The sequence below is a fragment of the Bombus pascuorum genome, chromosome 14 (assembly GCF_905332965.1).
Source record: "Bombus pascuorum chromosome 14, iyBomPasc1.1, whole genome shotgun sequence".
Lineage (NCBI taxonomy): Eukaryota > Metazoa > Arthropoda > Insecta > Hymenoptera > Apidae > Bombus > Bombus pascuorum.
Window position 1 is genome coordinate 8,402,605 of NC_083501.1, and position 24,108 is coordinate 8,426,712.

General features: G+C 32.5%; 2 protein-coding genes and 2 long non-coding RNA genes across 8 annotated transcripts in view; 3 read left to right on the forward strand and 1 right to left on the reverse strand.

Annotated features, from left to right (window-relative positions):
- Window positions 1–24,108, reverse strand: part of LOC132914356 (BTB/POZ domain-containing protein 7) — a 30,960-nt gene that overhangs the window by 4,817 nt on the left and 2,035 nt on the right. The window contains exons 2-10 of one of the 5 annotated variants that reach the window (XM_060973398.1): window positions 23,476–23,572; window positions 21,909–22,169; window positions 21,349–21,713; window positions 19,414–19,964; window positions 19,049–19,212; window positions 18,575–18,959; window positions 18,347–18,499; window positions 17,742–17,898; window positions 17,444–17,622 (exon numbers count right to left, since the gene is read on the reverse strand). In XM_060973398.1, coding sequence (XP_060829381.1) covers window positions 17,444–17,622; window positions 17,742–17,898; window positions 18,347–18,499; window positions 18,575–18,959; window positions 19,049–19,212; window positions 19,414–19,964; window positions 21,349–21,713; window positions 21,909–22,150 — 2,196 coding nt within the window. In that variant the 5' untranslated portion in view covers window positions 22,151–22,169; window positions 23,476–23,572. Of the gene's footprint in view, window positions 1–17,443; window positions 17,899–18,346; window positions 18,500–18,574; window positions 18,960–19,048; window positions 19,213–19,413; window positions 19,965–21,348; window positions 21,714–21,908; window positions 22,187–23,475; window positions 23,573–24,108 lie in introns of those variants that run through there. The other 4 variants (XM_060973401.1, XM_060973399.1, XM_060973402.1 and 1 more) reach the window with 4 other exon arrangements.
- Window positions 567–1,564, forward strand: LOC132914372 (uncharacterized). Its single transcript, XR_009659574.1, has 2 exons — window positions 567–777; window positions 1,478–1,564. It is a non-coding gene; the product is annotated as an uncharacterized LOC132914372 (long non-coding RNA).
- Window positions 4,635–15,570, forward strand: LOC132914364 (uncharacterized). Its single transcript, XM_060973426.1, has 2 exons — window positions 4,635–4,806; window positions 14,229–15,570. The coding sequence occupies exon 2, from the start codon at window positions 14,236–14,238 to the stop codon at window positions 15,475–15,477; it is 1,242 nt and encodes a 413-aa protein (XP_060829409.1). The 5' UTR covers window positions 4,635–4,806; window positions 14,229–14,235; the 3' UTR covers window positions 15,478–15,570.
- LOC132914373 (uncharacterized) lies at window positions 16,521–18,041 on the forward strand. The gene is made up of 2 exons (XR_009659575.1): window positions 16,521–17,469; window positions 17,594–18,041. It is a non-coding gene; the product is annotated as an uncharacterized LOC132914373 (long non-coding RNA).

Sequence of the window (24,108 nt, forward strand, 5' to 3'; positions counted from 1 at the left end):
CTAACAAGAGAACAAGTGGAAAGTTGCCCGAGGACCAAAAGTGTGTTTAATTTGTAAACCGTAGCAGCGAGGCTTAACAAACTTCCTAACTAGAACCTTGAACGTAGGAAAGCTTATACCTAGTGACATTCATTAACTACCGAAATCCAAGGTATTTAGACGCGCGGGTTTGCCCAAAATCCCGTGACTTAAAAGCTTCTCTAAAGTCTGACGTCAAACCACGAGTACAAAGTTATTAGATCACTTAATAAGTTTTGCCCTTTTTATTTCATTAAGAATTTTAAATTACAGCAAATCATCAGGAGTTTGATCATCGATAATGTTTTCTCTTGTCAGCTACTTATAAACAAATTTTTTAATTATTATGACACGCTTCAAACATAATTTTGAATCGATACAATAAATTTAAAAAGTGTCTTTGTTGCTGACAGTAACGAGGAAGTAAATAAATGTTTAATTTGAAATGAAATTTATCTTACTTTAATCACTCAGTACTTAATGACTCAGTATATCATAACAGTGAGCGTGTCAACGATCATCCCCCCGTGCTCCTCGCTCAGAGTATAATCTGCGCTTCCTCTAATGCGTATCATTCGAATTTAATCCTTATCGAAGCTGGAGGATGGGGATAGCATCAATGAACGTCGAAAAGAGGGAGAATAGGGGTCAAAGTCAAACGGTAACGAAGCTTGGCTCAGTTGTCACGACATCGCTGTACTAGCCGGCCGCATTCAGCCGTTTCTGCAATTACTGTCAACTCTTTCGACGCTGCAACAGGTATTTCACTTGTTCGTAAATAAAAGACAAACCCTTCTCTGTTAGTGATAACGTTTTGATAAGGGAAGATTCAAGCCGTTTCACTTAGTGTGGTTCGGTTTAGCTACGTCAACGAGAAATTTAGAAACTGGGTCGAGCTTCAAGCTATTACGTATCCTAGCTTTCAGCATAATCTACCTGCCAAAAATATTTCTTTGTTTTCTTTTTTGCTAGAGTTTGGCGAGTTTAGTTGAGTGTTTAAGATTTGTTAACAATTGTTTGGACTTGTACAATTTGAGCTTAGATTTTAAGAACTGTTTGGGTTTGAAGATTTGGTGTAAGATTGCTGAAAATCTAAGGCTAAGATTTTATGCAAGTTTCTAGCTTTTAGAATTAGGATTTCGATTGATTATAAGAAAAGGCAGTTATAATTTATCACGGTTGAAGTCTGATGACTAATTATTGTAATTGCAATAAAAAGATCGTTTAATCACAATGTTATGGAACGCATATACGCCTAACAAGATACAATGACACAGCAATAAGTTGTTAATAATGTGGACGATTAAAGATTATTTGGATTTCGAAGATTTCGTGTAATTAGAAATTCTTTCAAACATTTGGCACAAGGTTCTAAAAATTATTAGGCTTCCTAAGATTTTAATGATAAGATTGTCTTCCTACGCAACTTGCAAGTCTTATTTATTTTTTTGTATTTTAGTTGAAGTGCAGAATCGAGATTCAACGAAAATTCTAAATTCATCATCGTCCAACAACATTATCGTAACATACACTCGTCACATTTTTCCGTGAGTATAAAATACCTATATAGAAACAAGATGATAACATAATAAATAATTATATGTGTAATTGTCAAATTTTAAGATTTATTAAACTGAATCATCTCACGAAAGCTTCCAAGTTTGAATATCACGATTTCAATGTCTAATATTTCTTCAAAGCTCCAAATTTCCAAGATTTCTAAAACACCGAAGATTGTCATGCCAAAACTCTAAACTCTAAAGCTTCCAAAGTTTCGCTTGATATATCGAACGATCGATGCAACGCGATCACCGATCGATCGTGCAGTCAGTTGTCTGACCGCGATTGCGTAATTGCAAAACTGACTGACAAGAAGACTTGCTGACTTGCCTATGCAAGTGATCGATTGGAAAACTACTGGAGTAATATCAGGAACATTGCTGCTTTTTCGTGTATGACTAAACGATGTTGTGCAGTCTCGTTACTTTAATAAATTTACATATGATGCACGCTGATTAAGCATATTTTAAATGCGCGTAATGTTTCCTGTTTAATATTTGCAAATTCTCGAGATTGATCTTTTGTTGAAATACTAACGGTTATTAAGATATTATCATTTGAATGTCTTTCGAAATTACTTTTATTCTTCAAATGCGAACAATTTTATTTTATTTTATTTTATGAGTATAAGTATTTATCATATTCTTTGTTCTTTATTTATTATTGAATTACGAGTATTCTAGGCATGCCTCGTTTCACTATAATCCATTATACACACAATTGTGGTTTTATATAAGTATACAATATACATATAGGTATACAGATTACTACGTATACAGATGAACTGTTTCAAAATGAAAAATACAATTTGAATTTATATAAATAATAGTATTCGATATTATTAATATTACGATAGTAAATATATAGTACTATCACTTTATTTTAGCATACATAGTATATCTGGCAAATTATTCATAGATTTTATTATTACAAGTCTTGCGTTAGTATTTATTTAATTTAGTAAAAGACTTACATTGATAATAGTGTCTCGATTCTTTTTTGGAAAGCTTTTCTACATTTTCTAACAATAATTCGTATTAACTAATAATATTGCGACGAATAACACTATCACCTCATTTCACATACATACATGTACATATTTAAATAGCAGATTACCTTTACTTTACTACAATTTTTCTATTGAATTTCAAAGTGAGCAATTATTCAAATGAATAATTCAATCATCCACAGCGTGTAGTATAACATTTGCCTCTTCATTTTTTTTATTTTTATTTTTTCAAAATGAAACATAAATAATAAATTGTACATACTTTATTATAACACTTCGGTGAAATTCATTCCTAATAGAAAAATTGATTAGCGGATATTTCCTTCAAAAATTTGTTTAAATTGTAAAGGACCAATATAGATTGTACACAATCTTCGCTTCGTTAAAATATCGTTGAAAGCAATGAGTTGACCCAAAGTCAAAGAAACTCAAGAACGAATATAATTAAACTGTATAATGTTTTCGACTCGTTTAGATATGGTCTGAAATAAGTACGTCTCAAATATTAAGAGACAAATAAATAACACAATGTTTCTCTTCTTCGTTAAGAGCTTCTTAAAAACTATGAAACTACCCCAAATGTCAAGATAACCGGTAAAACTGTCTCGTACAAACAGAGTAGCATAATCAACCGTCCAGCAGATTTCTAAGTTTAAATTAGATTTTATTAACATTAATTATCATCCGACCGATGTAACGGAAGTGAGAAATAAATAAATAAAACAAAATAATAAACAGATAGATAGAAAAATAAATAAAAACAGAAAATAAATTGTCAACAAATTGCAAATGATGAATAAAAGTAATAATAAGAGGAGAGAAAATAAATCGATCGAATAGTAAATAGATCGGATAGTAAAAAAAGTATCGTAATTTTACTGGCCGACACTTTCTCTCGGTCAAATATCTTTATAATTAGAGAACTGCTGCAGAAAGGAAGTCAGTGAGTCACTTTTTATGTTCATTCAACGAGGTGTAAGGAACGGAACGCTTTTCTCCTATTGCAATTTCGTCGGAGCTACCAAAGACGTTTTGTTCTCGCTTATTTTATATTAAATTGATATATATGAAATGTTATTTTTTCAAATAAAACTTTGACTAATTTAACGCAAGTAACGATTGGTTACTTTGAAGTTTCATACAGTATTTGATAAAAGCGATGTTCGTGTAAATTCGATGTATCTTTCTGAATGAGAAACTGGTTTACACTAGTTTCCTTAGAAGCTAAAATACAAACATTCTTCGAATCGAGCTGCTATAATTTTTTTTAAGCATTTTACGCATTAAGAAATTGTCTAGGTGGGATAAAAAATACCTTTAACCATCCTCATCACTTATATAACACTTTTTCCAAATATCAATTGATATAAGAAGAACACACGAATATGCAATTACTCCTGAGAGCAAATGTGTAATGAAATCTTGATGCCTTCGTTAGAAATTTTCTTAAAATTCAGTAATACACGATTACAATAATGTAATTTCCAATTACATGAAAATATCTTCAAAACGAACCATTAGTTTATCGAACAAGTAAAACGCAGAAATCGTCGCAGAATCACACGTTTAACCCTTTGCACTTTTTCAAGTATGATTATAGAAAGAAATATTATAAAACCCACAAGAGTGTATTATTCTTAACTATGGAATTCGCCAGTTTATCAAAAACTACATCCCCAAAAAAACGTTTTAAATAGAAAAAGATCATTTTATCGTTCTCTATACTCTGAATACAATTTATTCATAAAACGATATTATTTTTAATGTCGTTTTATCTCTAATATATTCAACTACGAAAGTATTCTAAAACGATGATCCAATTTAGATAGCAACAGTTATGTCCTTAAAAAAGGTGATTCATAAACGAATAATTGCAAACTTTTTTTCCCTATCGTTTGCTTTTTGCGTTTTATTTGTTTCCCTTTTTACAAATTGAATTGATATAGATGAATTGTGTCATTAGAACTTCCGACGAGTGTGCGACAGTTATCGCGTTACGTTAGATTTCTTGATGCGTTGCGCAGACTATAAATAGTGTCCGCTTCTAGCGACGTTAGTCTCGTCCAAACGACGGACTGTTTAACAGTGTTTTTTATGCATTTGATGTGGTTGGATTTTATTCGTCCGATTCGCGTGAAGTCAAACAGAGAGTGCCAGTTATTGGAAACAGCCGAGTGAACGATCGAAACCGATTTTGAATGTGCGACTAGAACTTAAAGGTATCTTTTTACGAAATAAAGAGCCACTTGAATTTTCTCGATTGCCCGAATGGAAAAGCTTCTTCGTCTTAAAAATCATTTTAAACTACTTTAAAAGAAACATTGTCTCCACTACAGTGGTTAACAGTGGATATTTATGCAAATGCGAGACTTTTATGGAGAATCGAATGTTTATGTAAATGCATCCATTTATAGAAAATTGATAAATTTATTCTCACATCTGTTATTAACCTTTATAATGATACGCAATTAACTGTGCATCATTGCATACTCTGAATATTTTATGCTTTGCGCGTTTTTAAAATAGAAAAATTTTTTTTAAATAGAAATGCAATTATTAATAATGAATTTTATTCAAAGGAAAGAAATCAATTGAGGAGAGATTTATGGAAAAAGCGTGAATCGAGCAAATCCAACCGGAAGATTCAGACATAGATAGAACAGTAGTTTCAGTCATTAGATAGTCAATTGATAATTCTAATAGCTCTTAAAGAACTTTATTACTTTGTTTTAATCTAGTCCAATAGTAGCTTAATTTAAAGACTAGATTTAAACTTTTATATTTACCAAACAAATAAAAATTTCATGGTATTCCAAGTAATTGATTGAAAAATACATTTAACAGGTATATGTAGGTATATTTACCTTAAAGCTATAGACCTTTCTTCCTCGTTTCATTTGATTAGAATATCTATTCAAACTGAATGATCTTTTCTTCGAAAATTTGACACAGTGTATGCTGTGTACGACGATCATACACGCTCTTTCAAAAGAAATGCAAACAGACTCGTTACACAACCTAATATTTATTGTATCTGTTTTTGTTTAGCCAGCACATAATTAATTTTTTCAGTTCCTGCCTATCAAATTAACACCATTCAAAGCTTCCAATATTTTCCACTTCTTTTAATAAAATTCAAAGATACGAGCAAACGTGACACGACGATCCATCGATGATCTTTTAAAGAAGCGCAAACGATCTTATCAGAGAACCTAATAGAACATCCATTATGATCTAATGTTTCTTTTTTGATAATCTCATCAAATTCAATCAACACGGTACATTTCCCTTCCTGACAGTTTAACTCTGTTTGTCTGTAATAAAGGAACGTTGAAATACAAGTGGGTATATCGTAAATATTTATGAGGGAAATGTAATTAACACAATAGGAAGTAGATATCTGATCAACTCGATGACAACAAGAATTACTACTTGCCACTTTGATATTTTTTTCAAACGAAATAATAATCCATTAAAAGTCAAGGTTGAAAATTGTGTCAGCGATCGTGTACAAAGAATTTTTCTTGGGGAGGACTGAACGCGTTTGAACGTTTGGAAAAATCGTGTTTCAGAAAACATGCAAGTCAAGATGATATCGATTAATTAAGACTCATCACGTTCAGTTTACATTATCACGTTTTCTCGAGTCTTGTCGCTATCGAGATGAAGATTGAATGAGACGGCTTCCCGTGGCTATTGGCTGCTTCTCTACTTTAAGTGATTGCGTTATCTTGACAATATTGAAACCAGTCATTTTTAACTAACTTACTACGAAACTAATTATTTCATTGAAATAAACTCTTTATAGCGACTAAAGTATACGATGTACAATAACTTTAACAATATAGTAAAGTTTCATGAATATACTCATGTGTAAGGAAAGAAATTAGTGTTATCATTGTCCACGTATTTTTACAATAATTCATACGTTATTAGAAGCTCATTCATTAAAATGAACACTTACATTGTCCTAGTTAGATTTATGACAAAATCTAACGTGCAGAAGTCAATTTTAAAAATTAGAGAACGTACATAATTTGGAAAAATAGAGAAAATATCTAGAATCGAGTAATTATTAAAAAAAAAGAAATAAAAAAGATTTCCATGTTCATAAAAGTGGGAATTTGTATGTAACATTCTGGAATGTTTGTAAAAATAATAAGGTTATATCGCTTAGAAAAAATGAAGGTTATTTGTTATTATGTTTAACACACCTGTTGTTTCTAATTTTCCGGGAACTAATTGAAAACAAAAAATGGAAAAAGTAGCGCCACCGTGATAATCGATTCTTCTCGAAGACAATACATGAAAATGTACCATTTCTTACCATCGCAGTCATCCTCATAATTTTCCATAATCTTCTTCTTATTTATCATAATCATCTCATCATCTTGAATTTACCTAATAAAAACCTTTACTACACATGCATTGCATGAGTTTCGTAATTAGAATCGCGGAAAATTCAATGATCACTATTAAATAGAATATTTATGAAGTGAATTGTACTTAAGAATGCTGAGAAATTTTATAGTTAGACCAATGTCCAATTTCTATACTTTTTTGACTTAGATTATACTTTCATAATCATCGACAGAAATTTTTGTTTGCAATTTCTACACGAAACTACGAAAATAGAAATAGAGAAAACGATCTTTGCTTCCTAGAAATTTAATGTCTATCGCCGTTTTGCTCTCTACACAAATACTGGGAGCTTACGTAAGATCAACTGTAATACAATATCGAACGAATTATCTCGCAATTTCCTTCTGTGCTTACAGTTTCAACAGTCACTTTTGCTTTCTATTAGGATTTGCTCTTCCTACTTTGCATATTTCAATCCTTTTCAATCTGTTTCCCATATACAGGCTCAATATAACGTAAAACGACAATACAACTGAAAACTTTGTCAACTCCTTTCAACATTACACAGTTTGGAAGTTCCAAGTGTCATAGAAAATTTTTTTTACAAAAGGTCTTAAAGGAAAACTTAACTGTAATAACTTTGCGTTATCATGTACATCAATTTAGCTGTTAACATATCATTTTTGCAAAAAATCACGGTCGATATGTATCGTTTAAATAAATTGAGACGAAGTCACAAGATTCTTCTGAAAGTTACATAGTATACCATTGTAGAGTTGTGTATAACGTACGTATTGTCAATGCTATCGTTATTACAATGATAATATCCGTATCAGCACTGCTTCCAATAATAACATTGTAACAGTACTCAAGAAACTAGTACATATCGATATCTCTGTTTGAATTGAGTAAGACTAATATCTAGATTTAAGTCTGAAAAATAGCACTATCATATCTCTAATATCTAAATTTACTCCTGAAAGATAGTAATCATTAATGTGACCAATATTAATCGAATATTGCAACATGTTGAACCAAACTTTGCATTTTAAGGCGTTATACATGTACAAAACTGTAACCGATTAATTAGTTTCGTAACAATTGAACATTCAGAGAAATCTATGTATATGTTGTATTTGACGATAGAAACGCAAGAAATGCTGATAAAGAAATAATTATTTTCAAAATGATTCACTTTAAATTCTTCATTATTTTACTATCAAAAGATTAATCGCTTGATGCACATATTCCTAATATACAGTGGCATAGAGTGTTCTTAATTTGTCTAATTATTTTAACCATCGATCTTTACAGATACAAGATACTTATTTTATACAATAAAGGATCTACATATATCGTACCTGGTAAAAAATAAGAATCTTATATACGTGGTTTTATACACGAGATTTTTATCAGGTAGTTTCAAAATAATAAGAGAATAATTACTCCATCCTAATGTGTTCCGAATAGTCGATTCTAAAAAATTTAATCATTTCCATCAATAAACCGAGAAAGAACGTGTGCGTTAAAATGTTAAATATTAGCAATTCGTTACTGGAAGAAACCGAAAACTTGCGTAAAAATTCTTGGAAAAATAGAAAAGGCGTCTCGACACTGCCGATAATAACCGACTTCTTAACACAAGAGCTGTTAATTATACGCTCTGCTCGATGGTGTATCATCGTGTTATGCAACGAAGAAATGAAAATTAAAAATTTTTTTTAACAATACAGCGAAGACGAACCGCGTAACGAATAACGCGACTAGACGAACAGCAGAGACTTTTAGCAATTTATTCGGATCCGCCATCGCTGTCCGCTTCTATTCGCGTGCAAAAACATTGTTCGAGAAGCACCGCGGAAGTCATTCGAGATAAATATCGCGTTGCCGTAGCAAATAATTTGTCACGAGCGTTTTGTATTCGAAAAACACCGGTCGACGTTTATCACATGCAATTTTCGTGGACGAAAATTGCGATGCGCTCAACGTCTCGCATGTAACGGAAGTTCGTGCCCCGCAAACTCGTGGAAAAACGAAGCGATCAACGTAAAAGAGGCGTTGATGTTCCTTTATTGCACTATAAAGTTAATTTTCGCGTAGGAACACGGAAGCCGATCTTTTGTTACGACAAGCAATATGGTAATGAAGGGTATATACACCTACGCATACACATACACTGCTTCCGGTGTTTTCTGTATGGTTTTGGAATAGAAGGATAAATGGTGAAGAAACTGAATACTGGTTCTTGATAAATGAATTGATAAATTGAGTATGAAATATAACGTGCGTACGAATACATAAACTTCTTAGAATCCAAACTAATAGACTTCGCCTCTTGTACAGGTCTCGATTATTAGTCATACATGTACAAATTATCGGTAGCAGTAGATTTTCTTACATAATCGGAACAGGTCTCGTAATGAAACAAAAAATGAAATTTAACAAGGAAATGTTATGTATAAACCACAAATTATCCGATTATCCTATTATAAAACCAGAGTCTATAACTATCAATGTGTTACTTGTCGATTCACGAATATTATTAATTAGTACGTTATTGCACGAGATTCTTGGACTCTCTTAATACGATATACTTTTATTGCAAGCAAGAAGTAATCACAATTGATTCCAAAGTTTTATCAGATAAAATTAGCTTCTAATTCGACATCAGTCAGACGGAGATATATTATATGTATTATATGAAATATATTATATATAAACTTACTCCAGTTTCTCAGCAATTTTAATTTCTCAACTTTCACAAATTCATCACGCAATATAAAACTAATTTCTCTACAAAACTGCATTTCATTTCAGCATAAATTTTTTGCTAACATATCCACTTGTACTCGTTAGATCTTTCTTAGACGTCATTCAGTAATTGTGAAGAATCAATAAATAGCTTGTAAGTGGCAATTACTTGCTAATGAACTGTCTCTTCCAATAAATTCAGTAACCCATAGTTAGTAAATTTTCCAAGATGAATATGACGGATGTATATGAAATATGCAATACAATACAATATATATATATATATATATATATATATATATGTATTTGTTTGTATATTTGCTTTAAAAAACAATATAAATATGTAAAATAAATAACAGGCGATTAAAAACTTTCTAAAGGTGAAAAAAAGCTCTATTGAGGTTTCGCTTACAAATTTTCTAAAAAAATATGCATTTCCATACATATCTCCTGTTTACTGATAATGTTGCACTATGAGGAAGTTATCGTTGGAATTGAATCCAATAAGGAAGTTACGTGAGTCAAATATGATGAGGGGCGGGTAAAAAGTGAATCAATTGCGCAGATAGAATATTAATTCTAAATAGAATGAATAAGAATTGATTGAGAAGTTCTATGGTATTTTAATTTCAGGGACTAATCTTTTACAACTCCAATTTAGAGATCACATATCTATATACACGCATTTTATCAATTTTATTTCACTCGCTTCACTCGTTGATAGACCCTTGTACCAATTTTAAATGATTCGTTAATAAAATTTGTTTAGGTAACAAAATAAAGTGAATTTTATTCCTGAATTCCAGATTAAAGTACAAATTTGTATGAATTATAATTTTTCTCTACCATACGTAACCAAATCCTGGTCATAATCTAATTATAATATGCATAAAGAAAAGAGTAAAATTAGAGCTTGAATATAGTGTGTGTATGTATATGTGTATATCTGTCTAGCAGATCACAAACGTAATATTGTAAAGCAATCGGTGAAAGATAGATTATAAAACGGAGGCGTGTTTAGAGATTAAAATGCACAAAGTGACGGATTAGTAAAATAAACGTAGTCATAAATGTGAGTATTAAGTCTTCAAATGGTTTGCACAATATTTTAAAATATGTAACACTTCAAATAGTAGACCCTGAACTATTTCCAAACATACTTGCAGCTGCTTCAACGATCTGTTTAATTAACAGCTTAACATATTCACGATAACATCAGATATGTTTGCTTACTCTGAATTATACGCAAATATTGAACTTGGTAATAACTTCGAAGCGTGATTAAGTTCCTTCATTCCATCGAGCATTACGGTGTAACGAATTTGGAAATCAATTTTCGTTGTTCTTAACATAGCTTAGGAAATCGCATTAAAAAATGGCTGAGAGCATCGATACTTATCACGTTCAGTTCGATGAAAATGCGACGCATTTGAAAATATGTAATTTACCACGTGAAGCTACATTTCTCATCTATAAAGTCGATAACTTCTTTCAGCTTATAACTCACTGATTTACGATAGGTAACTGAATAATTGTGTATATTATCGTCGAATTGTATATCACTTTTGAGTCATTCGCGCAGTCAAACCTATCGAACACAATACATTATTTAAAAATATTGCATTTTCAATATATTTTTATAATTGTTTTCCTTTTTTTAACAAAATTCCAAAAGCTATTTTATATCTTTTTAAACAGAAATATATCTAAATTATTTACACAATGTATCTCATAAAATATGTAATTTTCTTTTTTCCTCCGCCCCCTCCCCCTCTCTCTCCCTCTACTATGAAATATTGATTTTTTGGACTTTCAAATATCACTTTGCTAATGAGACCTTTCGAATTCGAGAGCACACTCAAAAATTGTATAAGTTTCTTTTAAATACATATTTAGTTTAGCTAAGATTAAAACGCAAATGCGTTTCAAATGCATTTAAAAACAACTGAACACATTAACGAAACCCAGTATCTTACGAGCACTTAACAATACGTAATAAATAACATAATCGTGACCTATAATTTCGCTGACTAACTCAGGAAAGTTATAAAGTGAAAATTAAGCAAAAAATTTGAAGTTTGTTCTAATATATCTTATATAAGCTATAATGTTTAATATTATTAATAATTTAATAATAATAAATAAATCATAGGAATTTTATTTAATATAATTTAATATATTTAATCTATAGGCTTTATATCAAATATCGTCCTCCAGTCACTGATAATTAAGCGGCTTGACCTTACTTTAACTATGAAAATATACAACAATAGGAAATTACAGACGATTTTAAAAATTCACGGTTGAACTGTAATTTCGTAAACATATAGATAAAAATAATTGTGAGCTGACGAATCGTTTTGAATATATGAGCATAACAAATTATTATATATATATGTGACAAGAACGTCTTGTAAATAAATATATATCCCTTTATTTAGAAAATAGACGAAAACTATAGAAGTACTTAATATATTTCTCGATCACTATTAATGATACTTTTCATTTTTTTCACCAGATTTCTCCAGATATATTTACTTATTTATATAAAAAATTCTTTAAAAAGTCTTTATGAAGACTCGAAGCAAGCAGAAATTATCTACATAAATGTGGATAAATATCCAGAAGCAAAAAGAATAGCGGTGCGTGCAAGAGAGCGTGTAAATACTCTACAATAACTAGGCAAAATAATGAATTACTATGCATTGTTTATGTATCCTTAAGCGGCTTGTCGCGTCCGTTCCTTTCCATTCTTTACTTATATCGTTAGACGTATGGACGATGCAATACGCTATGTATGCATGGTAATTCGATGATGCAATTTTTTTCAAAATTACCAGCACGCAGAATTACGCATATACGCGCGCGTTTATCTGTCTCGATCGCATAGCGTAACTCGAACTATAAAACTAATTTACATTTCATATATGCGTCGAAACAATGAACAGATAGTTCATCGATACTTGGAATCGAATCGTTTAATTAGCTTTAATTATATGTTTTCTCTTCCTTGACCGTTCCATTCGAATATTAGTTCTCTATTTGGCAAAAATCAACTGATTTAAAGCTCGATGAAGAATGAAAAATTACAACACTATACGACGACCCGATATACAATACGTATACATGCCTATGTCCACACCACTTAGCCATAAATTGTAAACATAGCAAAAAGAAAAATGAATATTGCTGATAAGGCTGTTATCACTTCTACTCGACTGACTTTGGTTTTCATTCGTATCTCGAATGCGGAACATTCACATTCGTAATTAGCTTTGGTCTAAACCATACTTAGATTGGATCCTCCAAAAGGCGAGAAAATATATAAATACGTACGTAGGTGTCTTTTTATCTACGTAAGTACTTGAATGAAAACGGAAGCTAGAAGAAACGAGTGAGTGTCGTAGAAGAACCATTATTCTCGTCATAGTGGAGGCGTTAAAAATTACGCAATGTCTGAGAGCAAGAAGTTATTACAACTGTTACAAGTGACTGCAAAATAGATAACTAACGTGATGTGGAATTATTTATTAATCGTTCTACGACAATGATTTTGTGAATAACGTGCTTCTGATATGACAACATGAGTCAAGGCTTGTAAAGAACCTCAAAGATAACATCTTGCGAAATTTGAATACAATAGAACAAAATCCAAGGAAAATAAAAAAATAGGGGAAAAATATTGCAATTATGCTAGAAGAACATGATAGATCATATTTACCGATTTTCACGCGAAAAAATTTTAACATCGAACGTATTGTCGAACAATCGTATAAGTATTATGAAAATTTGTTTATTACAAGATAATATCAAATTATTCTGTAACGTGTTTGTTCGTAAGATAACAGAGATATAAATAGTATCTGGAAAAATAATCTCTAATATTTCTAATATCGAAGTACTTTACTTTAACCATCCAGTTACGTAAAAATTAAAACATTTTTCACACAAATAATCTCACTCAAATAAATACAAAATGATAATGTAATTGGCTGTTTGTAAAAATCAGAAAAATAGATAATGCAGCTAAAAGCAAAATTTACCATTAACTTTTTTAATTAGAATATTATTTAATTAATTAACAAAGTCCTTTAGTCGGAAAATTCTACAATCGCGAATTTCACAATTAATGACAAATCATTCATTCTTCTAAACACAAATGTAACATTATTTATTTTACTAGAAATTAAACGACATGTTAAAATATAGGTCATCCATAAGTGAAGAAATCATTATGTTCCGATTAATAATTTAATTTTTATATGCAATAAAATGTATTAGGTGGAGCATTAAATCCATTCATGATTTGTTGAAAGAACAGCATCTCTTAATACTTCTTAATCAACATAACTTATTTATCTCATATCGCTATAAATTTATGTTTTTCATAATATTTTTCGAAATGCGAACAATAATGGAAGGTGAGCGAAGTTATTACCCAACCAAAAAATAGTTTTCTTTAAACTCAAGCAAAAGCAGGTTTCAATATCTACAAGACAACAATGAGAACCATCAAATATTCTTTCAGATAAATAATGTACCCGTCAGACGAGCCATTGTCAGTTCAAAAATTGGACGTGCTTTTAAGACAAAGTCTTGGTAACGACCTTCAAATAAAGCATGTTGAATGGAAGCCTCTAACCGCGCCAGGCGAGAACTTTGGAAGCATCATGCTGGCCATCATTGTCACCTTAACGCGGTCAAGCAACAAAACGGAGACTCTTCATCTGGTCGCGAAACTTCCACCCACTTCCGCTTATCTATTGGGCTTGTTTAACAGTCCAGTGACATTCAGGAAGGAGCTACAATTCTACAGCGTGATGGTGAAGGAATTCACAAACCTTCAAATAGAAAGTGGTGTCAACGAGAAGGACGTGAGAGATCTGGTACCAAAGTTCTTTGGGGGAAGATTAGGTTTGAAAAATCCAGAACAATTTGACGAACAAGCTGCCATCATTTTGGAGAACCTGAAACTCAGTGGCTACGATACGAGCGATCGAATCTTTGGACTAGATAAGAAGCACACAGAATTTGCAATCGAATCTCTAGCAAAGTTACACGCTCTCGGCATTGCTTTAAAAATAAAGAAACCTCAGTTATATGAAAGAATAGCTGCAGAAGTATTTTTAGACGTTTCAAGTGAAATCACAGAAAAGTGTGTTAAGGACATGTTTGGGAAAAGTAAATCGGATTTAGAGAGCATGGAGGAAATTAGACCGTATTTAGATCGAGTTAATAAGACCATAGAGTATGGTCTTGAGGCAAAACAAAATCTTAAGGAACCGGAAGAACCTTGGGCAACATTTGTTCACAGTGACTTTTGGGTGAACAATATGATGTTCCGACACGACGAAAAAGGAGAGCTAATCGATATGAAGATCGTAGATTTTCAATTATCCGCATATGATTACGGTATGAAAGATCTGATCTTCTTTCTCGTGTCGAGCGCGAACGAAGAGATTCTGGATAACAAACTGGACCATATGTTTGACTTGTATTATTCTTGTTTCATTAAAATGTTAAAGACGCTAAACGTAGACACGGAAAAATTTTCCAAGCAGAAGTTCGACGAAATTCTGAATCGTTGTGGGCCTGTAAAATTCAATCAATGTATCATGATGGCTCAAGTGATTCAGGCACCTAAGAAAAGTGTCTCAGAGTCAGAGAACGTGGAGGGTAGCAATGTTTTCATAGATATATCTGATAATGTAATATATAAACGAAAATTATTGCATATTGTGACTCTATTCGACAAAAGGGGATGGTTACTTAAATAATGTTGTTTCTATGTTATATCTTGTTAAATAATTTTTTATGAATTGAATGGTACTTTTATACAGGATAAAAAGTATAAAATTTATTGTAGATAATGAATGTTGATATATGATGTATTGTTAAAATGTATATAAAATGTAAATTGTTTATAATATATATGTCGGAGATGAAAGGATACCGGGCCTTCCCTTCGGAATTCTTTGGAAAATCCCCAATACTTTAATCTTTATAAGTTAAGCCGATTATAATTGTCCGAGATTTGCGATAATAAGTTTGGGCTCAAGGCGACAAAGGCCGTGGCCGTACGTAACCGCGGTCACGGGATGAACATTTTACTTCATAGAGGTATAGAGTAATTGTATAGCTCTCCTTAAAAATAATAGTTGCAGCCGCACTCGACAGTAAATATTCCAATGGTTTCTGCCCCGTCACTCGCCACACACAGCCCCTATTCTTCGGGCAACAGCCTTTATCCTAACAGTCTCTAAATCTATCACCAACTACGGGAAGATACGGGAAATCTGCTTTTCTCACGTACGACGCTTCCCGTCAGCAACTTTCTCTCAAGGGTGACTAGCAATCTTTCTCTAACCACCAACATAGAAATTAACCAATTAACAGCAACGTCCATTTCCATCACTTTCTGAACGAGGGTTGTCCTCGACGAATCCGATGATCTCGTGCCCTGAGAAACACCCCATCATAGTTTTCCTCTGCAGCATCGCTGTGACGGAGAGGAACATTCTCGTGCGATCTCATCAGCGAGTAGAATAACGTCTTTACGATCAGTGGATATTTCACGTTTTTAAGAAAGAGTCCAACTTAGACTTTGGAAGAAGTATATTTGTTATCCCGTTGACCGCAGATTCGTTATTGAACCTAAGATCATTGTCATTAGCATCTCGAGTATCTAATTGCCACGGTTACTTGTCAAATTCTGTAATAATCATATTTGTACTGGTAGATATCTTTTCTATTGTGTAATAACAATGCCTAATCCAAATGAAGATTCGTTACACGCCCCTAATCATAATGTGAAACCGACATATAAAAGTGTATATAGAATTTTAAAGATGTTAGAGACTTTTACAATTTAAGAATTTAGTCTTAAGAAAACACCAAATATGTTCATAAAGGCTCTAATATTGTTAAGCTTTAAAAAATAACTAGTTGTTTAAAAATCAAATTCGAAGAAAGTGTTTACTTTATGAAACTGATTCTGTAATATTATTGTAGATACCTGCATCATGTTATTTTGCACATAGATATAATTGTTTTCCGCAATAAAAAATCTATTTTATTACATAAAAATAATGCGAATAAAATTTATTTTCTAATGAGGCCCCATGAATAATGAAACAATATTCTGAAGTTCATTATCGTTCGTTTCTTCTAATTTTCTAATTTATATTGTAATTATTATTATATCGTAATTCTGAAAAGTTTCTAAAGGTTTCTGAAGGTGAATCGAGCAGAATCTTATTTCATTTCGCATCGATGTGCCCCTGCGGAACCCGATATAATGACACATGTTTTATGTAATATGACATTGAAACACATCAATCAAAACTAATTTTCATTCTCTCGATTAATCGAGTTAACTAAGTTGAAACAATAAATAGCCAATTACAGCGAATACCATCATTTCTCGTTAATTGCAACTGATATTTATCTAAACCATGTTTGCTAATAAAATAAAAAAAATAAAATATAAACAACAAGCAATAATTCATGATATATTCGTTGACAGCGCACAAATAATAAAAACAGCAAACAGTAACTAAAAATACATTCGTTTATAACTTAAAGAATACAAATTTTCTGTTTTGAATTCCGAGGAGTATGTTAATGCAAATTACTTCGTTTACGTAAGATGTGCAAACTTTTATGTTTTCCAGAATATCCTAAAATTGTTTGTACAGGTCACTCTAGAATTATTCTACGAAACAGGGGTAGAAAAGTACTCACTTCTAACAGATCCGCCACCGTGTCAGGTAGGTTGAACTCCCTCACAACACGTAGTCGCACTTGCCTATTAATTTCGTGTCGCGATGAAAGCGGCAAACTGATAGCCCTCTGACAACTGGGAGACTGCCTCAATTTCTGCTCTCGCTTCAGCATAGCTGCCAAGGTCGCGGAATCTGGAACTTAAATAGAACACATAACAAATACCCATTCTCGCTTTGGCAGAATGAATTTCTCCATATCTTGTCAAAACACAATAGAACTGTCGAACGGTTTGATAAGAAAATAGCGATCAAAATACCTGGAAACGCTGCGGCGAGAACATCTACCCCGGCTGTACCCATTGGTCTTGGTTTCTCATCAACCATGTACAAGGCATCGGGAATATCGGCCACATACCGTGGCCTTCGCAATCTCACTAAATCTGCTTCTTGGACCATTTGTTCCTCAACTAAAGACTGTAAAAAGATTTGTTTATCTTAGATTAGAATATATCAGCACAAGCTAATTTTATTGTATTGTGACAATTATTGGAAGATATATAATAATCTGTAAGAGAAGAACTGATGATAAATGATTTGAATAAATCATTTTAGTTTAATTTTAAGGAATATTTCTGCATATTGATTCGTATTATAATGTAGAAATTTTCAAATTAACAATTTTGTTTACAATGCTCTATATGATAATTAATAAGCACCACTCTCAAAGTATCTTGATGGATTTAAATGATAATATTAGTAAACAACGTTATCATCGATATAAAATAATTTTCATCATAACTAATCTTGCAGAATATAAATAAGTTTGTTTTTATTTGATACATTTGTTTTAGCAATGAGATTAATTTTTTTATAATTTCTTATCAAGGAACTCATTTCTTTTTTAAATAAAAATTACGTTTACCTTTATTTCCTCGTAATAAGGCATGAACAGGCGTGGCCTTACAAAAAATCCGTTTTTCTTCCCTCCCCTTATCCATGCATTCATTCGTAAATTCTCCCTCTCATCTCCTATCATATGACTCGGTGGAGTTGAAACTAATCCTCTTCTAATAGCCTAAACACATAAAAGTTTCATTGAGTATCATATAAAGATGGGTATCTATATTTAAGCGAGTTTAATGTTTCGTACTTGAGCCAGCGCTTCACTATTTGGGGGTAATATGTGATCCATTCTGACAAGCGGTAGAAGCTCGCTAAGTATCTCTCGCAACTCTATATCGCTTAAATCCCTTTTCTTCAACCCCTTTCTTGTCACAGAGTGTACCGTATGACTGAGCAAATTTGGTTCCCGATCTTCCATACGACGCACCAATTCTTGTTCCCCCCACTTGAGTACCGCCTGCAGTATTTCAAGTTCGCTCGCTTGCAAGAAATGACTTTGCAAAACGTTCGCCAAATGTACGTGGTCCAATTGATGGAGAATAGAAGAAGAAGCGACTGGCTGGAATTCCTCTCTTAAATAATGCAAAGCTTGTCTATGTACCCATGCCGATCCGTGAGGTTGACTGCCCCACCTATAAAAATATAATTGGACATTGATAAGAACAATGAATTCTTGAAAGATGCATTTCATTTAATAATGTTCCAAATTTGGGAAGCTCACTTCAAAACAGTTGGGAGCGATTCCAATGTAAGATATTCTAAAATAAGATCTTCACAACCCTGTGACAATATATCTAGTTCCAAAAATCTGCCGATTTGGTACAATTCCATCGCTTCTTCTAAGGGACTTGGTCGAACACGTCCAGTATGAGTAAGAGCCTGAACCTGAGAATAAACATATGGACAAGGATAATTTACAATCAAACGATAAATTACCTTTCTTAAAATTACTAATAGAACTTTCTTATTTAAATAATAAATAATGTACTTAAAAAACAGCAATGAATATTCATATAGGCGTAAGCTACATTTGGTCTTGGCTCAAAAAATTAGTTATGGTATATTTATGGGAAATAATATAATTACCTCTCCAAGACTACCAGCGCTGTTCCCGCAACCATTACCTCTCATAATTAACGATAAATCAACTGTATCTAAATACACTGCATGTAACAATACTCTGGCGTATCGTTTGGGTATTACACTCTCATCCAAAACTATTCTAGTGGGTATATGAAGCGCTCTTTCTGTGTGATCTTCCCCAGATCTAGTCCGTCTTTGTATTAAGTTTCTGAAGAACGGGGATCTCGCAGAAAGTATCGCTTTATGACATGGCAGTTCTAACTTTGGCCGGAATCCATATTCTGAACTTCCACTATCTGGTCTCTGGTAATCACTGTCCGATGTGAACACTAACGCAGCGTCCGCGTAATCACCGGTGTCCAGCAGGTATCTGAGATCGTGTTCCAACGGATTCGGTGTGCCGAATTCTTCGCTCAGTCGTCGCAAGAGATTCGCCTCCAGAGCTGCATCGTGTGGACAAATATCACCAGTGTAGAGATATCGCAATAATGCTGAAAACATTTGTACTTCGAGATTCGGTGTTCTCAGCTCCAAACATATTCTAGCACCGTATCCTACGATTCAATAAAATTAAAATTAATTTTTTTAATTCGATCATCAAACGATTAACGCGTTCACTGCAGTGCTGATATAGAGTATAAATTAAAACATACAGAGTTCGGAAATAATCTTGCATAATAATTCATATATATCATATACGTAAGTTACAAATGAAAAACATAATAAGGCACATTTCCCGTCTTTTATAAAAGAGCGATTTTAAACTACAATATATTGATAACTAATTCCACATCAAAACTACCTTTCCATTTGATTTTGGGATTAAATGCATTTTTATTATCTTGAACATTTAAAAAATTATAATTACTTTGTATGTATATATAATGATAACCAAGCTAAAGTAACATGATTAAACTAATATTAGTCGTCTTTTACAAATCATCATGGATGAACCATCTGTTTTCAAAATCTATCAAGTTGTCCTTTTCTTCTACTATTTCATACTCAAATTTTTTTAGTTGCTAAACGACATTAAAATAAAAAGATCAAAAAGAATGATCTTATCAATGTAGTATCGTGAAATAACCGTGTTATTTCGTGCAAAAGTAAAAGTTCTAACGGGCCAAAAGGGATGGAAAATCCCCATAGGTCATCGAGCTTAACGACATATCCGCGGCCCTTTCAGGAAAAGGAGTACCTGGGAAGGCGAACGTGACCATATTTGCTCATGGACAACTGTAAAAACGTGCGTGTGGTGGGAGTACGGAAACCGTTAAAAAGAGACGCTTTGGTGGAAAAAGTTGTTATTGTCATTGATTGACATGAGTTGTGAGTTATCATTAGTGGTTACGAGTTGATTAGTTGTATTGATTTAGTTACTCTAGTTGTAAACATTAATTTATTAAGAACTATATTTAGTTAAATAATTATAGTTTTCTGTTTTATTATTTGTAAATACATATATAAAATAAAATTACTATAATTTCTAGGGGCTCGAGCCGAGATTGAACAAAATAGAAAACTATAATTATTTAGACAACAAAGCGTCCCTTTTAACGGTTTTCGTACTCCCGTACGTACACGCGTTTTTACAGTCTATGACCAAATATAGTCACGTTCGCCTTTCCAGATAGCCCCTTTTCCGAAAGGGCCATGAACATGTCGCTGAGCCCGATGACCCATGGGGATTTCTTATCCCTTCTGGCCCATCAACACGTTCGCTTTTATCTGCTTCTCTTTACAAGTTCATCGAGTTTTACATGATTACTTCACGATGCTATATTATATTTTTCACATGTTATCTTCATACATAAAATCTTACGTTATAAAGATAGGATTTATATAAAAATGACTTACTAAGATACAGATAGTAAGTGATAGAAGGCTAACAAGCAGTGAACGTGTTAAACTATTCCAAAAAGAAGAATAATTATATACCTGGGCATCCAGCCAGCAAATCTCTAAAGTAGGGACAACGGGCTGACAACAGGGCTCTGTGAACAGGAAAGCATGCCCCTCGGTAGACGAGATCCACATCAGAACAATGTTTATAGTCATACAACATTGACAAATCCTGTTTGTATGTGGCAGCCGGTGGTCTAGCTAATTCGGCTTGAACATGGAGATCCTTTAATGCAGCCAACGCCTCGTACTCCTCCAAAAGCGCCGTTGCCTCTAAATGGCTCCATGTTGAGACCAAATCTCGGATTATCCTACCATGGTCGCAGGCTTTTGAAGACCGACGTCTTCGAATGAACTTCTTCCGTAAAGTCGCAAACCCCGTCATTTTCTTCTTCTTTTCCCTGCAAATGGACATACGATTTTTATCAATCCCGTAATCGTTAACCCGAGATCAAAGAACTCATTAAAGCGCAGCTAAAGATACTCGCAGCTATGCGAATATCGTTAAAATAAGATCTCTATAGTGTACAGATCTAGCCGATGAAGAGAAACGAAGCGAATCAGATAACGAGATCCAATGTTAAATGTTTAAATACCTGATAGCAATGCCATGTTGATCAGGTGGATTACCAGAGGATGAAAGTCTAGCTGCTTGGACCGAATCTCCACCTACACTGGTAATGCTTGACGATGCAGAAGCACCCATTCTATGTATCATGTAGGAAGCATCTCCACGCCGTCTTTTCACGAACCAGCAATCCCTTTTATCGGAATTATCAACCTCCTTTGGTCGTCTACGTTGCAATACACACGGTGTCAAAATTCGGAATACATTCATTGCTCACCCAGACAACAGCCTGAAATCATTGTGCACCTTTTATACGATAAATACATCTCCTTAATTCCACTCATGTTTATCGCGCGTAATTACCACGCTCAAACTTCGAATATTGTTTTCCAAAATTGTTTATGAAAATTTGTTCGAAGGTCTCTCTTATCTTTTCGTAATTAATAGATATTTTAAACTTAAATTTAATTTGCAATTAAATTTATAAATTAAATTTTGTCAGAATATTAACACGTTTCATATCATAGGAAAATTAGTATTTTTTAATAAATTTTTTAATCACTTCTCAAAGAGTACCTGTTTCTAATAATTATTTTCATTTATCAAATAGAAATTTCCACTGGATATGTTCAAACATTTTTTTCCCATTAATAATGGACAGACATTATGCGATATTAATAAATTTTATACCATATCAAATTTAATATTTTTTTCTAAAGTTTCAACGATCTGCAAATAAATCCCAAGAATGATCTTCTTTAGATTCATTTCGTTTAAATATTTTAATCATTTACACGTGACACAAAACATGTTAAACATCCACATCAGTGCATAAAGATACTTTAATGATAAAAGACGAAAGACGAAAATATTATTTGCAAAAATTTCTTATTCGATGTTATTTTATTGAAAAGTTTACAATGTCTGCGCTGGACAAATGTTTTGTTAAAAAACTTCTTTCCGGTCTCGTTCTTATCTAAGTCCACGCAGACGGGTCACTTTAAACATTGACCAAATATGCGATCGTATATTTCGAGTGATGATGTAAAAAAGAAAATATAGTAACTCGGAAAAAAATAAGTATCAGTTGCTAATTTATCTTAACACACACACACACAGACAGACATCGAATTTTTTTTTTTTCTTTCTTTCTTTAAATATCTTTCTTCCTTTCTATTTGTTTTATTGTACACGGTATTCATTACCTGTGCATATTTGTTAAAATGTTGAAAACTAATGCATATCAAGGTCAATATTTCAAAGCAACGATGTCAAATGCATTCTCGTTTTCCGTGATACAATTAAAATTTTTACCATGCACAACGATAGATTCTATATGTACTACCTAAAAAATTCATTTCGTCGAATTTACTGCCTACAAAAAAAACGAATTATTTTAAACGTTTTCGAATGTATATCGTTCAAAGTGTTTTTTATTTATTCATTGTGTTGCTTCAATTTTTTCGTTTACAAAAAGAGAAAAGGAAGAAAAAAAGGAACGTGTAAGCACGTGACGAAACGATTTACGTAAAAATAACGAAAGTTGCTGATCGCATCTTAAACTTTCACTTTCTTAGCCAACATACGATATTTACCTAGAAAGTGCACTGCATTGAATTCGGAAGCGCCTTTTAAATGGATACGCTCAATGCTCGATACATTTTTCATCCATTTCCGACGAAATTATCGAGGCTTGAAATGAACAAATTTTTGGAAGTCATCAAATGCTGAATGACATATTAAAGTCATATAATAATCTTACAAGGATTATTCTTATCAAGCTGTTCTGGGAGGTAAAGATTTCTTTTTAAAACTCTCCAATTTGCCTCATCTATGCAGAAGCCTTGGAAATAAGCACTAATCTCTATTAAAAGTAACTGCTCGCAGGCAAGTGCAATGAAACAAATACTTTGAATTAGCTTAGTAGCATAATATTGATAACACTGATGTATTTGTGACCTCTTTGGTCTAGTTTCTTTTATTATATAATTTCACAAGTGTACTAGTGCAGTTGCAATCTTTATTTGATTATTTTATATGACAGATATGACTCGATGATGAAACCGGTTTTCTCGAATGCTATACAAAGCATCTAAATGCTGTATAATAATCATCAATGTCTATTACATTTGAATGTAAAAAATATTCAACTGATTACAACTATTAATTATTATAGACACAACTTTTTACATATTCTGATATCTTTAATGATAAGAATAAAAATATTT

Excerpts from the sequence above, each read along its gene's own strand:
- LOC132914364 (XM_060973426.1), top strand. The coding sequence starts at position 14,236 with ATGTACCCGTCAGACGAGCCATTGTCAGTTCAAAAATTGGACGTGCTT.